Source organism: Sarcophilus harrisii, chromosome 1 (genome assembly GCF_902635505.1).
Source record: "Sarcophilus harrisii chromosome 1, mSarHar1.11, whole genome shotgun sequence".
NCBI lineage: Eukaryota > Metazoa > Chordata > Mammalia > Dasyuromorphia > Dasyuridae > Sarcophilus > Sarcophilus harrisii.
In genome coordinates, this window is record NC_045426.1 from 494799138 (window position 1) to 494818227 (window position 19090).

Below are 19090 nucleotides of genomic sequence, written 5' to 3' on the forward strand. Positions count from 1 at the left end.
GGACCATAGATTTAGAGCCTAAATGATCCTTAAACCCATTCATTTCATCAACTTTCTGATGACTTCTTTGCCATGTCACAAAGTTTTTCTTACTTACACATGAAACACCAAGTAGTTATTTGAAATTAAATACTAGTCTATCTTCTCATTTAGAAGAAAATCATTAATGTGAGTAAAAGAGGATGGAAAGAAATTGTTTAGAGCAAAGATGTTAATGTACAGTTTTTATTTTTGTTGTTGTTCAGTCCTTTCAATCATGTCCAACTCTTCATGATCCTAGATGGGGTTTTCTTGGCAAAGATACTAGAATGGTTTGCCACTTCCTTTTCCAGCTCATTTTATAGATGAGGAAACTGAGGCAGATAGGGTTAAGTGACTGGCCCAGGATCACAGAGCTAGTATGTGTCTGAGGTAGTATTTGAATTCAGATCTTCCTTTATCCAGGCCACTGTGGCATCAGCTGCCCCAGCTAAGAAGGCAGCCCAAAGATAACTTCCGCTATCCTTATTTTTCCTTGGAAAGGTCCCAGAAAGGACTAATTCAATAAAGTTTGTACCCTGCTTTGACCTCTGTAGTTTATATTTAATTTTAAGTGATTGTTAATAATGATAATATCAATATAATAAGTAGTTTATGCTAACCTGAATTACACTATACCTTCAAAAATAGTCCTTTCTCAGCATTTTCATCTGGTAACCAATTGTATCCTAATGACTAAGTGGACTTTGTGCATTCCTTAACTCATCTCTTTAATTTATCCTCCATACTGCTATCCACCCTGATCATTCTAAAATGTCTTCCTGACTTTAGGCTGGGGGCTCTTTATAGCTTTTATAGAACTTATTTATACAAGCTATATTTAGTTCCTGAACCAAAAAACTACAAGAACCCCATAGTTCTTTTGTTTAAAAGGATATCTTTTGTTTTTCCATTTTAATAATCTCAGAATATGTCCCTTCCTCTCCTTCCCTTCATCATTTCCCACAAAGATTGAAAAAAATTTTCACCAAAAATAACAAATACACCAACCACAGTTTCCCTATACCTCCAATAAAGGAAGGGAGATGAATTTCTTCTAGTTTCTCTGGGGCCCAGGTTAGTAATTATAATCACATAGCATTCAGTTTTGTTTTCTTGATCTTATCATTTTAATCATTGTGACCATTGTTAATAGTTCTCCTTTTCCTAGATCCTTTATTCCCACAATTCTATTCTTTGTGACTCTCTCTACATACTTTTTAGGACTAGATGCCAAGGTCAAGAACTATTAATCTAGCTTTTTATGAAGATAGAACTTAATGTCCTCTACTACTTTCTCCAGATCATAAAGCAGGAAGGACAGTGAGCTGTAGAAGAAGTAGGACTGGGTTTGGATTTTGAATGCATAACTTGAGATTAAATCTATGCTTTATCATTTACTGACAATGTGACTCTTGGAAAAGAGCAAGCTGCCTTTAGGCTTCAGTTTTCTCATATTTAAAATGAGAAGTTTGAACAAGATTATGTGGTGATCAACACTGATGGACTTAGGTCTTTTCAACAATGAGGTGATTCAAAGCAATTCCAATAGATTTGTGATGGAAAGTATCAGCCATATCCAGACAGAGAACTATGGAGACTGAATGTGGATCAAAGTATAGTATTTTCACTTTTTTGTTCTTGTTGTCATTGTTTTTTTTTTTTTTCTTTCTCATGTTTTTTTTTTCCCTTTTGATCTAATTTTTCTTGCACAGCATGATGAATATGAAAATATGTTTAGAAGAATTTTACATGTTTAACTTAAAAAAGAGAAGTTTGTCACTTATTGCATTTTGACAAAAATGTTAATTACTAGAAAATTGTCAGTTATCTTTAGAAAGGTCATTGAAGATGTGAGAAATGCAAAAGGTTTGGAGAAAGGGAAAATTCTAGATTTTCAAAAAAAGGAAAGAACAGAGTCTGAAAATTATAAGCTTTGATTCTTGGCAAAATTGTAAAATATATTTTCAAAGGGATAGTTAGTGAGCATCTAGGAAAAAACCCCAGCAATCACGAAGTGCCAGTGTGAGTTAAAACAAGAACAGTTTGTCCTGAACCATTTTTGACAGGTTTGACAGATGTTATACATATACACAAAGTTTATTGGTATTTTGGTGAAATGTTTGACAAAGTCTTTCATGTTTTTCTTAGGGACAAGATGAAGAAATGTAGATTAATCCCCAGCTTCTTAAACTATGGGTCACAAATCGAAGGTGGAGGTCTCAAAATTATGGTTTATTGTCAGTAAATGTTTGGTTTTTAGACCTGTTTTATATACTTACATACCTGGGGTCACAGAAATTTCTCAGGTGAAAAGGTGTCTAGAGAGGAAAAAAAAGTTGAAGAAGCCCTGGGCTAGACAATATTACATTAAGGCAGGTTTGGGAGTGGTTGAATAGTTAAACCCAAAAGGTAATGATCAATGTTTCAAGGTCAGTTTAGGATTTCTTTAGTGAAGTGCATCCCAGATTTGTTAGTTAACAATCGTACTGATATGGTCACAATAACTGAATTATAACAACTATATGCCAGATAATATGCTAAGCACTATTGTGTTTAGATTTTTATCAGTAATTTGAATCAAGACAAAAATGACAGGCTTATCAAATTTTCAGGTGACAAAAAGCTAGGATGATAGAGTTAACACATTTGATGACAATGTAAGAACCCCCCTCCAAAAAAAAAAATGGTTTTAACAGGATGAAACCTAATAAAATGAAATTCAATAGAGATAAACAAAGTTTTACACTAGAATTTTTAAAAGTCAACTTCCCACATGCAGTATAGGAGGGTTATGATTAAATATCAAGTCACGTGAAAAAAGATCCATGGGTTTTATAGTACCCTAAGCTGAAAATCAAAAGTTCAGATGAGTAAAGTGATAGCAAAAAAAAGCCTCAATACTTAAGCAAACTTAAGAGAGTGACAATCAGTCTTCAGAATGAGGGAGGTTATCTTTGCTATGAACTCTGTTTCCGGCACACCATATTTATAATTTACAGTCTTGGGCACAAATTTCGGGAAGGAGATTAATAAAATCCAGAACATCTGAAGAGAGCAACCAAGATAATCAACGGATTTGTAATTGTTATAAGAGGAACAATTGAAGAAACTAAAGCAGTTTAATCTGAAGGAGAGATTTAATGGGAACATGCTAGCTGTTTTCAAGAACAGCTTCTGGAAAAGATTGAAGGACTGTCATGTGAAAGATAAATTAGACTTGTTCCACTTGGTCCTGGAAGGACCAACCTACAGTTGGAAGCTGCAGAAAGACAGATTTAAATTAAGCTCAATGCAAAGAAAAACTTCCTAGGAATTAGAGATTTCTCAAAGTTGAATGGGCTGCCCAAAGATCATAGAGTTCCCTCACTGGAAATCTTTGAACAAAAGCTGGTTGAATCTTTACCATATAAATTGTAGAAGGGGTTCTTATTTCAGGTACATGTTGATTTAAAGGGACAGCTTCTAAAGTTTCTTAGAGATCTAAGCCCACATGACAGAATGATTGTATGATCTCTTAACTCCCTTCTCATTCTAAAATACTATGATGCTCTAATTTTTTAAATCATCAAAGTTCATGCAAAGAATTGTTAGATAAGATTCTTGTAGGTATATTCTAAATTGAACAGGTCAGAAAAGGAAAAAAATATATTTCTTCCTACACATAACAGTTATTTTCCAATACTGATAAGAACTTATTCCAGTTTTGTCTTTCACAATTCAGCTTGGGGAAAAAAAGAGAAAAAAAAAAAATCCTCAGGATTTCTCTGTGATTTTTAGATAGCAAAAATTTTCAGAAATAGGTGTTGCTACATAAGCAACACCTGGAGTAAGCACTTGTGCATTCTTGAACTTGTTTCTTGCTGGGCTCTTTCCCAGAAGAAAGGTGAGAGGAGTGGCTTTGTTAACTGGCTGAAACCAACTGAAACAATTGCAGCTGCCAAAATGTAAAGTAAGTTCTTTGTATGATTGGCATCAACCTAGGAGTGACTTATTTAAGTAAAAGAGAAGAACTTTTAGCTAGACAAACTTCATACCTGGAATAGGAGTGAAATTCAATGTCCAATTATGGTTTTTTTCTAGTAGGATAGGGGTTGTCATGAGGATAATATATGCAAACTACTTAGCTCAGCGTCTGGCACATAGAAGGAAAAAAAGGGAGGGAGGGAGGAAGGAAGGAAGGAAGGAAGGAAGGAAGGAAGAAGGGAAAAAAGAGAGAAAGAGAGAGAGAAGGAGAAAGAGAGAGAGAGGGAGAGAGAGAAAGAGAGAGGGAGAGAGAGAGAGAGAGAGAAAGAAAGAATTGAGGTTCCCTAATGAGAAGAAGCTTGAACAAAATCACAAAGAAACTAGTAAATGTTAAGGAGGAAATTAAATGAAGGTGACTGGATCATAGAACGGAGGCCAGAAGAGAATCTCAGAGATCCTCTAATCTAGCCCCTTCATTTTACAGAAAAGAAAGCTAAAGACCAGAGGAAATGAAATCCTTTGTTAAAACATCAACATAAGTAGGTTTCTGGATACAAGTTAGTATTCTGTCCTGGTTTACACTATCATTTCTCCTAGTATAGAATAACTTTGCATATCTAATCCTTTGAAATGAGGAAAAATTTTAATATCTGCCTTCTCATCTTTCCATGGCTTTCTTCCACTTCACTACCTCCATTACAAAAGTGTCCTTCACTTTTTCCTTGCCTCAGATGGTTTGGAAACTTCAATGTTAAAAGTTAATTTAAGGGGGGGGGAAAGTCCCATTAGTCTAAGTTCCTCTCAACTTTTTGATATGCAAGTAGTTCTAACCGGGAAGTATGTATGCAGATCACGAAATGGAATCGCATTCTTCACTGTAGATCTTACTCTCCCAAGAAAAGTAAAGGTATTTGAAAGGTTGCTGCAAACTAAATGTCAAGAGTATTACCTCAAAGAGCAAAAAAGCATTTGTATATGATTGTGAAGTTTATTGGCATTTTTCTAATGGAGAAAGGGAACAAACTGTATTGGGAAATCTGCCTAAATAGCCTGGTATTTTAAGACTTTTGTAATTTTTTTTTTTTTTTTTTTTTTGTAATGGCAGAATCCAAATATAGTGTCTGGAGGCTAATTAAGATTTACTGGGACGAGAGAAGAGATACTAGAAAAGACCACTAAAGATATCATCTTTGTTAGCAATCAGTCAGTAGCTACTTATTAGGTATCTCCCTAAGCCAGGTACTGTGCTAGGTACTGGGGATAAGAATCCAATGAAAGAAACAATCCCTATTCATAAAGAGTGTACAGTCTAATGGAGGAGATGACAAGGACTTCTATAAGTATATATGTATAAAAAAACCCACTTAAATACAAAATGGTTCAGTGCAAAGTACTTTAGGAGAGAGGTTACTGATAGAACATCAAGAAATGCTTCATAGAAAACATGGCATTGAGCTACTTCTTGAAGAGAGGGACTGAAGCAGAGGTGAGGAGAGTATTCAAAGCATGGAGGAGGAGGGGGATTGAATAATATACTATTAGAAAGACAGCTTTGAACCAGGGAAATCTGAATTAAAGTCCCACCTCTGACACCCACACATTGTTTCTGTGACTTTGGATAAGTTGTTTCATCTCTGCTTGCCTCAGTTTCCTTATTTGGACCTCTCAATACAAATTTTGTGTACAAAAGAGCATTACAAAACCAAATTGTGAGCAAAATCATTTATTCAAGCAGATAGCACACAGAAATCTAAGAAGTTATATAGATCAGGGCTTCTTAAACTTTTCCCACTCATGACCCTTTTTCACCTGATAAATATTTACATGATCTCAGGTATATAGGTATATAAAATAGGTATACATATCAAACTGATTATAAATCATAATTTCATTACCGCCCACATTGCCTATATGGGGTTGCCCAGTACAGTTTAAGAAACTGGGATGTAGAGTAGAATATACCAGTTGATTATAGGAGCCAGTTGAGATCTCATTTAACCAAGAAAGAGAAACTCCCTTCCACTGTTCCATCTCACTTGAAAGTAATATCCCAAAAGACTTTAGGGAGACAAGCTGAGATTTAGAGACATATTGAGGTTTTGGCTCCTTTTTTCTTCTACTTCCTAAAGTCTTTTATTTCTTTCCACATGTTTCTTTCTGAAGAGTGTTTGGAACTATTTGTCTCTTCTTGAAGCTGGAATAAAAAAAGTCTTTTTCCTCACCAACATTCTCCTACCAACTCTACCTCTCACACAAGTGAACATCAAGAAGCCATTCTCTCCATGAATCAGAAATTATGCCTAAGCAGCAGCGTATAAAAACAATTAAAACAGTTAGTAAGCATCTTGTGGACATGACTTTGTGCTGGTGTATACATGAAAGATTCTAGGAAAATTATCTCCCTGATCTAGAATGGAGCATAATATTGCATATCCATATTTCTAATATAGTGAAATACTCTAATATGTTGGAGGACTTGACATATATAGTTTATTGTTCACTTTTTTCATTTGTTCTCCCTTTTGAATGAAAGACAGCTAACATAGCTTTAAATTTCTTTCAGAAAAACGGCTTTCTCACTCTTTTCTCTCTTACATACATATGTCCATACTGTGTATATACTATGCACACATATACATGCATATTTATTATATTGTACGCAAAGATATTGTCTATGTATGTATTACATGTGTGCATATGATAGTGTTGCAATATGTTCATGTACATATGTTTATATACATGTGTTACACACACACACACACATATATATATATATATCCCAACTTCTTAAAAAAAGAGATTCATGACCCTTTATGGGGTCTTGGAACTGAACGTGGGAGTTGTAAAATTATGATTTATTATCAGTAAATGTAGTGTTCTGATCGATTTTCTGGAGGTCTCTGGACCAGCCTTCGTTTCAGTTGAGTAATCACCACAAGAATAGCCAGGGATAAAGTCCAAATTCTTTAATATCTCCTTCAAAGTCTAGTTTCTTTGCCTGGGGCCAGGGCTAGCTTTCTGGAGGTCCTCCAGAATGTGTCATGGTTTCTGTGGGTCTCTGTCTTGAAGTCTTAGAACAAGGGCTTGTGCTCCAGCCTACGGCCACCACAAAGGTGGGCAATGAATGAATATCTCTCTGAGTCCAAGAGCTTGAGTTCTGGCCTCCAGTCCTCTTCTCAGAGTCTGACTCCGAGCCCTTCTCTGGCTGAGTTTGTCCCAGTTTGTCCCAGGTTATATGCAGTATACTGAATAAGCCAATCATTATATCACTGGGAGCCATTATTTGTTGTAAGATTAATTCAATCATACTGAACTTAGAGAACTATTAATCACCATGCTAAACTAGATAACCATTGTCTTTTATCAGTTCCACTGACTTAACACCTTGTAAGAATCCTTGTTTCAAGTACAGAGTTCTGGCCCATAATAAGAAAATGTTTGATTTGTATACCTATTTTATATACTTATGGACCTAGATCATGTAAAAATTTCTCAGGCAAAATTTTTCAGGGACTGTGAGTGGAAAAAATTTAAGAAGCTTAGAATACATGTGTGTGTATATGCTTTATGTGTTCACTCAGCTTTGACTTCTACTCATATCCTTTCAATACAACTTTTTTTTTATTGAGGCTATCAATTTTTAAAAAATCACATTTGTATTCATTGGAACTAAAACTAAACTGAAATCATTGTATCCATAATTTATTTCTCTTTCCCTCAGAGCCCAACAAAGGAGGCATGTTTTCAGAGATTTTTCCTGGACGTACTAGAGTACCATGTAAAGAGCTTAGTCAGAATTTGTCTAGATGTTTTGATTTTCGCAAAAGATGCCAAAAATGTCAAGAAAACCTCTTGCAAGGTAAGTTAATGTTTCCTTATTTGTTTCAATGAACATTGATTAATAAACAGATTGGAGGCTTGTTTTTAAAGCACCTTCAGATACTCGGTATCAGGCCAACCTGGATGGGAGAAATATGAATAACAGTCTTTGCCTTCAACAACCTAGGGAAGATAAGATACATAGATGTATTCCAATGCAAAATACAATATGGTAAGTATCAAAAAATGTGCCCATTTTGAATGTCCAAAGACTTTTGCTTTACAAGTCCTTTTAATTCATAAATTGTTTTATTTCTACATTTTTGCCATTGGGGTATGCTTAGTCTAAATTTCAATGTCTGCTACTGTCAATTATTTTGGTTTGCCTTTTTTGTTTTTGATTTCTCATAGTTCATGATAAAAGATTAAATATAAGCTAATGTCCCCAATAGAAAAGAACACTAATTATACCTGCCAATTATAGTAAGTTATTACTACTTACTAAGAAAAAAAGAAATAATGCATTAAAAGCATTATCTAATAATAAAATTATAATGCATTTAAAAAAAATAAATTTCTCCCATTTGAAAAATTGTTCAAGTGAAATAAGGCATGCTGAGGATGATACTGTAATTCTTTTGTTTTGTTGAAATACTATGTTATTGTGACCTTGAAGAATTCTTTTAGCTTCAATTATACCCATTTATGCACTGGGGAAATATGGCTTAGAGAATTGTGTGAGGAAATAACTGGAAATTTTAGTTAATTTAATATAATGATAATGTTAATTCAGCCATTTCATTTTCATTGCATTGTTGGTTCAGGTGGCTTTGAAGGGAGCTGAGTGGCTCACTGAAGCAATCCTTCTTGTATGGGATGCATAAGTATACTGCATATGTGTACTGACCAACAAATGGTTTGTTTGAGCAACTTGTTCCATGCTTTATGTATTGATGGACTTGGGGAGTAAGCAGGAGGAAGGATGCTGGACATGTAAGGAGTCACTCTAGAACAGTGACCATACTGTCAATCTACTAGAGATATAGAGGGACTGGGAAGGACAGCGACCATGGCTGGACAGCCTGAAAAGTATGGGAACCTGCCCATTGAAAGTGATGACACTGAAGAAAAGGATTTGGAGTACTTGGTAAAATGGTAGCAAGAGAGGGGGAAAGGCAAGTATTCAGAAGATGCTGCTTTTTCACTGAGTCATCAAACTCACTATGATGAAATGCGAAACTGAGTTCTTGTCAGGGAAGTCTAAAAACTTGTGGAGAAAAGAACTCTGTCATCAAGAGGCTATTTCTATTGAGTTTTTTCCTTTCTTTGTTAGCTTGTCTATAATAAAGCTGTCTTTTGTTCAATGTTTTGTTGGTTCAAATGCTTGCAAGGGAGTATGGTATCAAAAGAGCAGGACTCATAAGGAGATGTGACTCATAATATATAAATTTGGAGAAAGCCAGACTACAGTGAGGTTAGAAGAGAATGAAAGGAAAGGAAGTGGATGCACTAATTATAGATCGTTTTCTCAGAGGTTAGCCACAAAAAAAGAAAGATGAGTATAGGACAATAGCTACTGACAACAGTCAAATCAAGTGAAGAATTTCAAATTTTTCAATACAGGAGAGATGTATGTATTTGTAGATAGCAGAGAAGTAGACAATGTATAGAGAAAGACTAAAGATTAATGAGTAATATGGATAATAGAGGAAGCTACCTCCTGAAAAGAACGGAATAAAATGATATTAAAAGTATCTGCAGAAGAATTTGCCTTGGCCAAAAATAAGTCTACTTTATATGAGAGTGAATCAATTCTTATAAATCTATATATCTTTTTCTGGATCTTTCATATTTATTATATTTTACAGGGCAGTAACATTCACTAACATATCCCAATTTGTGAAGCTATTTCCCAATCAATGAATACCTAACTCTTTCCCATTTCTTTGCTACTACAAAAATGCTGCTATGAATATAGTGAGGAATGTTATTTTTTCCTTCTATCTTTGACATGTTTAAGATTTATGCCTGTCTGGTATTAGATCTCTGGGACAAAGGGAATATAAAGAAAATGTTATATACCAGATATTTGATAGTGTGAATTCCTTTCATATATGGTTTGGATTAGGTAAAAACTGAGATACTTTCTAAAAAAAAAAAAAAAAGGTTTTGGTTCCTTCTAAATATTTTTTTTTTAACTGTATGAAGCACTTTTAATTCATTTTGGTATATCTACCATTGTCTAGGACAGTACTTTTGAAGATCAATTGATGGTTCTTGAGCTGATTTGTTCTCTCTGGACTATGCCTCAAAAATGACTGACGATCAAAAAAGATAGTTTGATAGAGGATAAGTTCACCTATATTTTAAACAATCAGTGAAAATAAGTCTTCATACATGACACACTATTGAATGGGAGTTGGTATTTCATGCAGTAGAGTTTACCCTGGCTATAATACTGTCCATCATAAAAATAGATTTTTAAATTGGTTGCAATCTTTGCCCAGTAATATGGAATGGGAAGAACTGATTTCAGGGTGCTCTGCAACTGAATGAACCACAGAAGTCTATGGTAAAAACCAATCAAAATAAATAAACAAAAATTCATATATGCTACATATATAATTAGAATTACATAGGACCTATCAGTGTTTATAATCAAAGACCACAGATCCTGAAACTGTCAGATTTTCAGGATTTCATTGCAAACAAATGTTAATTCAATAGAAAATCTGACATATAAAAGCCAACATCAAAGACTAAGACAAACAGTTAATGTTTTATATGTGGAAATGTAAACTGTTATGTCTAAGATTGTCATTAGTAATTGGGTAGTCCAAAAGAAAGATTGGGGTAAAGCTTAATATGATGTGATTCTAAAAAGCAAAACTATATAGGAAATGATAAAAACAGTAGTTTTGCTATAGAACCGAGGTACAAGAACAAGAACTGACATAGAAGTATTAGATGCAGGAGCTAATAATTCTGAAAATCTACTCATATCAAAATGGGTTAAAGAAGAAACTATGTATGTGTGTATATGTATGTATATAGCCTCCAAAATCTAAAAAGAAAACAGAGAGGGAGAGAATAGGATAAGGCAGGGTATATAGAAGGGTGTGTAGGTCAAAGTGAATGGGATAAGGAAAGGATTAAAAAGGAAAGGAAAGGATTAAAGAGGGAAAGAAAGGATATGGGAGGGATCTTGGTGTAGGGTGTGGTAGAGGGAGATTAAGTAATAGCTAGGCAATCTAGTGGGTAGAAGTAGAAGAGTTAGCAGTGATAGGTTTTGTTGGTGTGTGTGTGTTGTGTGTGCTTGTATATGAGTGTGTGTATATGTGTGAAAGTATGTATCTGTGCTTAACTATAGCCTGCTTGGAGGAGGTAGGGGGAAGAAAGGGGGAAAAAAAGAATAAAATAAAAAATACACAGCAGAGGACAAAAGAAATCTATAAGGAAGCAAAGATGGACAGTTCTGAATATGTGTTCTTGAAAAAGCTTTCTTGAAATGGTAATTTATTATTACACATTTTGAATCCTCTCATGTTCTCCTGTGCATATGTTTTTTCTTTTCTTTCTGTTTTTTCCCTTTTTCTAATTTTGTTTTTCCAATTTTCTATTCAAGTTTTAAATTAAAAAGAAAGAAAAAAGTTTTTTAAAAACAAATGTTAAAATGTTTTGCTTACATGTAATTGAGAAAAATGAAAGAAAAATTAAATGTAGAAAAAATAAAAGAGCCTCCAATGAAGGGGGCAAAAAAAAAAAAAGAAAAAAAATCAATGGGATCCCTGATTGATCAAGAAAAGGGATTTTTTTGACTCTACAAGAATATTTTTCTATCAAATTATTTTCTTTTTTCTCAGACTGCCCTGATGTCCCTGAGCTGCACATGAAGTTTGATGAAGCCTTTAAACTGGTTAACATTTCTGAGCAGCAATATGCTCAGATTTTCCAGATGACCCAGCATCACATGGAAGACATGATATTGATGATGGGGAAAATGAGGGAAAAGTTTGCATGGGTAACTGAACTCTCTCACTGGACCATAGGACCAAAAAATATCTTCAATATTATAAAGGTGATACCTTAATCTAAAAAGAGAATTCATTCCCTCCCAGGAAATGACAATTAAATTACATGTATATATTGTCACTGTGTTTGTATTCCCAAATATGGGACTATTTGATTGGTGCAAGCTGAGGTTTCTCAAAAACATAGAACCTTAAAAAAAAATTAGATGTTTGTGGAAAATGCTTCCAAAATGCTATTCACATCCAGAGAAAAAATTGATGGAGTCTGACTGTAGACCAAAGCATATTATTTTCACTTTCTTTTTTTTTTTTCATACTTTTGGCCTTTTATTCTGTGTCTAGTTTTACAACATGAATAATATGAAAATATGTTTTACATAATTACACTTATATAAATCCTATCAAATTGTTTGCTGTCTCAGGGAAGGGACAAAAAAGAGAGAGAGAAATCTTATACATGTAATTGGAAAAAATAAAATACTATTTAAAAAAAGAAAGAAAGAAAGAAAGGAAAATGCTTCCAAAACTGTGACATGCAAAAATGTGAATTTCATAGATGAAATATTATTATCTATTTAAAATTATATATATGTGTGTGTGTATATATATATATATATGCATTGCCTTGTATACTCCACTGATATGATCAAATGATTCTTACTTATATCCTTTTAGCATAAAAGATAAGGTATTATCAGCCTTATCAAACAAAGGCTAATACAACAGACATAAATAGGTAAAATACCCTTCTTCCCCATTTTACGAATCTGGCAAATTCACACATCTATCTTTATATGAAAGACACAAAAGAGAATAGTGAATAAAGAGCTGGATTTGGAGTTAGGACCCTTAACCAGCTATGTGAGCAAGTAACAATCTCTCTCAGTTTCAATATCACTATTTATAAATGGCTAAGATAATAGCACTTATCAGGTAGGATTATTTTGAGGGTCCAATAAGATTTTGTATCTGCTTTGAAAAACTTTAAGTATATAAATGTTAAAATTCTCATTAAAGGTTGGGGGGAATTGGAGAAGGGAGTGTTGTTAATGCACAAAATAAGCAATGCAAAATATACTTTTGTAAATGGCAATTAGCAGAATACAGAGATTTTTATGGTCTATTCCTTTGCTTGACAAATATTTTTCCTGCTTGGGAATTTACTGAAAAAAGATTTTTAAATTTATTTTCCCAAAATTCAAGTCAAATTATGCATTGGCACACTTTGTTTATATTCTCTTCAAATCAAAATATATATACATACATATACCTATATATGTATGTATATTATATATATTTGTGTGTGTGTATGTGTGTGTGTGTGTGTGTGTGTGTGTGTACAAGAGAGATGCAGAAAGGTGTATGGTAGATATAGCACTGAGCTTAAAATCAGGAAGATTCATCTTTAGTTCAAATATTGACTCAGACTGTTACTAGATTTATGATCTTGAGTAAGTAATTAACTCTATTTGCCTCAGTTTCCTCATCTGTAAAATGAACTGGAGAATGAGATGGCAAACCACTACAATTTCTTTACCAAGAGAACCCTAAATGGAGTCACAAAGAATCAAATAAAACTTAACAACAACAAAATAATACATATATAACACATTAAAGCATAATGTAGAATATATTAATACATGTGAGTATGTTTGTGAATTCATTGAGAATCATTGCTGTGCTTTATTAATAATTGCACTTCTTGAATAAAAATACTTCAGACATAAAAAAAGCAACAAGGTCCTATAGACTATCATCAAAGAATGTAAGCTCTTTGAGGTCAGGGACAGTTTCACTTACGTTTTTATATCCCCTGTACTTAGCAGTATATGGCATATAAGTAGTCCCTTAAGACCAGAAGGTCTAGAATTTAAGAAAACCTAGGTTAATACAATACTTTTTCTTTCTTTCTTTTTTAGTCACAACACAAAGAAAGGAAAGATAATAGAATGGAATTTTTTATTTCAATAATATTTTGCATCAACTAATGTTTCTAGTCAAAATTAATCTTGTTTAATGGAAACATTTATCCTTTCTAGCAAAAATGGCTTTTAAAATTGATACATAAAATTGGTAATTCAACTAAGCCTTAAATATGTATAAAACTGTAGTAATTTTCTACTGTAAATACATTTTCTCCAGGTAGATCCAAGAACAGATGAAGGAAAGTCTACTAATTCAAATGACACTCTGCTAGAAGTGACTATCCTAACTTCACCAACTTTCACCATCAAAGTCCCCCAGGATGACAACATAGATAACTCCAATTTCATTGAATATGTGGTTGGGAAAGCTTTACAATATTACAAGCAACATTCTGAGTCTGGTAAGCAATTCAGCCTTATTGAGAGTATTTTCTTAAAATGTATATCTGTATTGAGAAGTAAAAGAGATAAAGTACATCAATATACAGTGTATTCTGTGTTTTACAATTTAAGCATAAATAGTCCCATCCAGTTAAAGTATTTATATCCATCTCGGTCCCCACAAATTGAAACAAAATTCCAAACCATCTAAGAATGATTTCATCAACTAAACAAATGAACTGCATTTCTTGCTGTTAAATACAAAATCCTCTTTTAAATGTACATCCCAAATAGCGTTAGAATTAGCAGTTCTCTGCTTTGATATACAACAGACCTTCAAGTAAAAGTAAACATATTTAATTTTTTAGTTTTCTTTAATAAATCAAGTTGAACATATGATTGATTCGTGACCAATCTGGTCTAAGGGAATCCCTTCCAGGAGGATACAGGGTTCCCCTGTTAATCCTTGTTTTCTGTTGCTGGTCTTCATATCCCCAAATTCCCTCAGCATAAATGTAGGTTAAGTCCTTGATCAAGACCTGATTTATGTTTAAAGGACAGCCTGTGACCCAGCCAGAGATGTTGAGAAAAACAATCCTTTAATGAGTTCTGATGCTGAGAATATTATATGTAAAATAATGGGAGTTAATTGAATACAAAGCTTTAGCAGTAATAATGGGAAAGAAAGGGAAGGAGAAAGGCTGAACAATAATACAATTAACAATAAACAATTTTGTCACCTATACTAATGTCAGGCTCTAAAAATATATGACCAAAGAACTGCAGAAATTATGTAACTGTTAATTCTGAAAATACTAAAGAGCTCACAAAGATTATATATCAACTGTTAAACTTTGGGGAAAAAAAACCCAATAAAACAAAATAAAACCAAAGATTTCATAGAGATTACCCCCCAAAAGCCTTCTTTATTCCACTGGAGGAGGGAACCTAACATGTGTGCTAGGGTCTGTTCCAGGACCAAGCCAACTCAAAGCAGTTGAGTAACAGCAATAATGAGACTAGTTTGTGTGGAAATAATCCATTTACAGCAGTGCTTGTCCAAGCTCAGAGACCCACCACCTGGGGTTGGTTTGAGACAATACTGTGATTTAGCTAGAACAGAGTTCATCCAGCCAGAAGAGCCAAGGATTATTATTATGGCAAGTTCAGAGTGTAATTTGCTTTAGGGGCTTTTGCTCTGGGAAAAAAGTTGTCTCCTAATTGTAAGAAAAGAGTGGAGTAAAAATAGGAGTGGTCTTGAGATGGGAAGCCTGGCACTAACATAGATAATAACACATAAATACAGTGCTGTATTGTCAAGCAAAGAGACATGGGTCCATTCATCTGGAAAGGAATGAGGGGACTACATAAACTTTGAATTTAGTGGCCACCTGGAATTGGTCATTTTTTAGATTTTAAGGTATATAAGGGATTTGGGGGATATGTAGGTACAAGGAGAAAAAACAAGCTAATTCTTAGAAAGATATCATTTTGGGATACACAGCTGGATTAATCTTAAAAAAATATATTATTGCTAGTATTTTTCCATGACTAGGCAATAGACTTTAAGAGGAGACTATAATGGAGATCTCTAAACTACCAGACCTATTTTATAGTGGTGATCACTAGAGTCTAGACATTTTCTGTGATTGTAGAAAAGAACTTCGGTGACCTCTGATCCCAAAGACTCTTAGTTCTTTATGATTTATCTTCTTGGTGTTTATAAAGGACCGTATTTAATGGATTGCCTTGGGGCAGTCTCTACCTATGCTTTCAGTGAATTTTGTTATTGACATTGAGAAATTTTATTGGTAATTTAATACAATACAAATGAAGGCTATTTATTAACCTGTCCTATACAACATGGGTCAGAAAAAATTCCCTAAAATATGCTCCAGCCAGTGACTTTCTAATCTGTTAGCACCTAAACTATCATATAAAAAGAAACAAGGCAAACAAGATTGAGTTCCCATTGCCATGATGTAGCAGCCTTTAAGTACCAAGGTCAGACCTGCTAGCAAAGGGCTGTAACACTGGGACTTCCTAGAAGCTGACTTTATTTTCTAGACCCAGACATTCTCTCCTCTTCACCAAAACTCTTCATGAGTTGTATGCTGTTCCCTGTTCTGGCCTACTAATTCCTCATTAAAGGCCATTGTACCTTGCTCAGTCTAATGTTCTCACTCGCATCCTGATACCTGCCAAAGACTAGGTGAAACCTTCTTATCTCTCTACGGCTCAAAAGAAATTACAGCTGATACATTTAAGGATTGAGTCATTTCCATTTAAACTCAACAAACATTTATTCAAGGCTTCCTAGGTGCTAGGTCCCAGAGATACAAAGACAAGAATAAATAATCTGTCCCTCAGAAACTTTCAGAAGTCAAAAGACTTTGGTTAAAGGTATGATCTTTTGATAAAAGCTGCATAAACAGAGGCAAGTAGCTGAAACTCCCAGAGTCAGGCAATTCCCCTAAAATTGATATTTTGATCTGTTTCAGGGGAAAGAATTTTCTGAAGCTTTGCATGACTGGTTATTAACAAGTATAATAGATTTAACCAATTAATAAGCATTTATTAAGAGTGTATAGCTTCTAGAAAAGTTCTAAATCCTGAGAATACAAAGGAAAAGCAAAAACAATCTTTTCCTTCAAGGAATTTACAAATCAATGGGGAGAAACCACTAAATTTATATCCTGGAAGGTAGCCCCCTAAAAAATCAAAGAACTACCTTCTGGGAGGACCAAAAAAGGCCTTCTGCAGAAGGTGACTTTAGAGATGAATTTTAAAGGAATACAAGAACTCCAAGAGACAAAGATGAGGAAAGAGCATTTCCATGTATCAAGAATGGCCTGGTTTTAAGACAGGACTTAGGGAATATGTTTGAGGAATAACAAGTAGATATCATATTGTGAATGGAAGGGACAGATGTTATAAATCTAGAAAGGAAACAAAACAAAACACAGTTCTATGAGCTATCACCAAAGAATACAAGCTCCTCAGGGCAGGAACAGCCTCACTTCTGTGTCTGTATTCCCAGAAATTTGTTTCTGTTTTAACCAGAAACTCTGAGTGTCTGCTCCTCCAAGATAGAATTTTTTATTTTTTTTAAACAAGTAAAAGAAGCCATTCTCTGTCTCAATTTTTACTTAGTCTTAGTCACTGATTGAGGTTGCCTCAGTCAAACTTAGATCTGGGAAAGACCTTAACTTAAAAAGTCTCTCACTGAATGCAGGGTCCTTTCCAATTCTATATTTTGCCACTGGGCCCACATGGTTCTGAAGGGGAAAGTGAGGCAGGTGACCTTGCCCAGTCCTCCCTCACTTAAATCCAATTTACTTGCATATCATGGCATCCCCTCCCTCATGTCATGGTCCTCTTTTAGCACAAAGAACAAACAATAACAGGAACAACCCAGTACTTAGCAGGACCTCATGGCAAAGAAGCAGCCCTTGATCATTAAAAGGACTAGAATTTAGTCTTGAAAAGGGTTTATTCGTGAAGCATTTTAAATGCTGAACAAAGAACTTGATTCTATAAGGGATTTCTCTATAGAAAACATTGATCAGATCTGCACTCATTTTGGCAGCTGTGTGAGTGGTGCTTGGGTGAGTATATAAAAAGGGACATAATGGGAGAGATGTTGTCAAAGTAGAAGTGAGATTTGGTAACTGTGTGGACCTATATGGGGAGGGAAAGTGAGTAGTCAAAGAACAACATAGAGGTCTTAAGTGTGTGGAGATTGGATATCTGGGAGAATTATCTGACTCTCAACAACACTAGCCAAGTTTGGAAGAGTAGATTTTGAGAAAGAGATAAATGTCAGCCAAATGATAACAAAATAATATTGATAAAACCCTTAGCACAGTGTCTAATACATAGTAGGTACTTAATAAATGCTTCTTTCCCCTTCTCTATTGTCTTGATTAATGGAGGGAGGTGTGGCTCTCAGGGACTAGATCCTACGAGCAGGACTTCACAGAATGCCTTCCTGTCTTTCAGTTTTAAAGAGGAAACGACTCTACAACAATAGTGGGAAATCATGTAATTCTAAAAGCTGTTTCCTACCTAAAATTTCCCAGGTAGGCCAGCTTAACATGTTAGCCAGCAATATAGAATCTAGAACTGGGCCCATTTGGGAGGTCACTGATTGCTTGTAGGCAGATTTAATTGAGTTTATATTTTCTATTCATAAACTTCAAAATTGGAATGGATTATCTCACTGAGCTTTTAGCTATTAATCGTCCAGCTCTCTACAACCTAGTAAACTCCTGTGCCAATTACTGTAAGCCATTAAGTGGAGAGGGAGAGGATTTGATTAATTAACTCAATTTCTTTTCCTCTCTCTGTCTCTATCTCTATCTCTGTCTCCCTCCCCCCCTCCTTCTCTCTTTCTCTCTCTTTTTCTCTCTATCACACACACACACACACACACACACTTTCTTACATGTTGGATGTATTATCATGTGATCTAAATACCATAAGAATCCAAATCCCTTATTCTATTAAAAAGGACATTGAAAAACAGAAAGATTGTGATTTAATCAAGGTCACACAGGTAACAAGTCAGATTCTCCAGATCCAGATTCATTTTTTTTCTACTATATCATGAGTGCCTCTCTCTTAGATGCTACAGACTACAAGATGAGCAGTTTGCTACAAACTTTAATTTCCATAAGGAACAACAGGCCATTTTGAAATCCTACCCATCATCCCACCATCAGAAAAAAAAAGTTGTTGATTTAACTGACTTGTATTTTCTTTAATTTTCAAGGTCTTTTTTTATTACAGCAAGGACCATTTTATTTTCTGGATTTTGTATCCCTAGCATAGTACCTGGCCCCTAGTAAGCACTTAAGAAATGTTTTATTTGTCTACCTCTCTTCCATGTGCCACTTTATGGATAAGGCACTAAGGAATCAGAAAGATCTGTGTTCAAGTCCCATTTCA

At 34.5% G+C, this 19090-nt stretch overlaps 1 protein-coding gene across 1 annotated transcript in view; it reads left to right on the forward strand.

Moving 5' to 3' along the window:
• Positions 1-19090, forward strand: part of CLUL1 (clusterin like 1) — a 36763-nt gene that overhangs the window by 11078 nt on the left and 6595 nt on the right. Inside the window, exons 5-7 of the mRNA XM_031946769.1 lie at positions 7706-7843; positions 11667-11881; positions 13977-14160. Coding sequence (XP_031802629.1) covers positions 7706-7843; positions 11667-11881; positions 13977-14160 — 537 coding nt within the window. The remainder of the gene's footprint in view (positions 1-7705; positions 7844-11666; positions 11882-13976; positions 14161-19090) is intronic.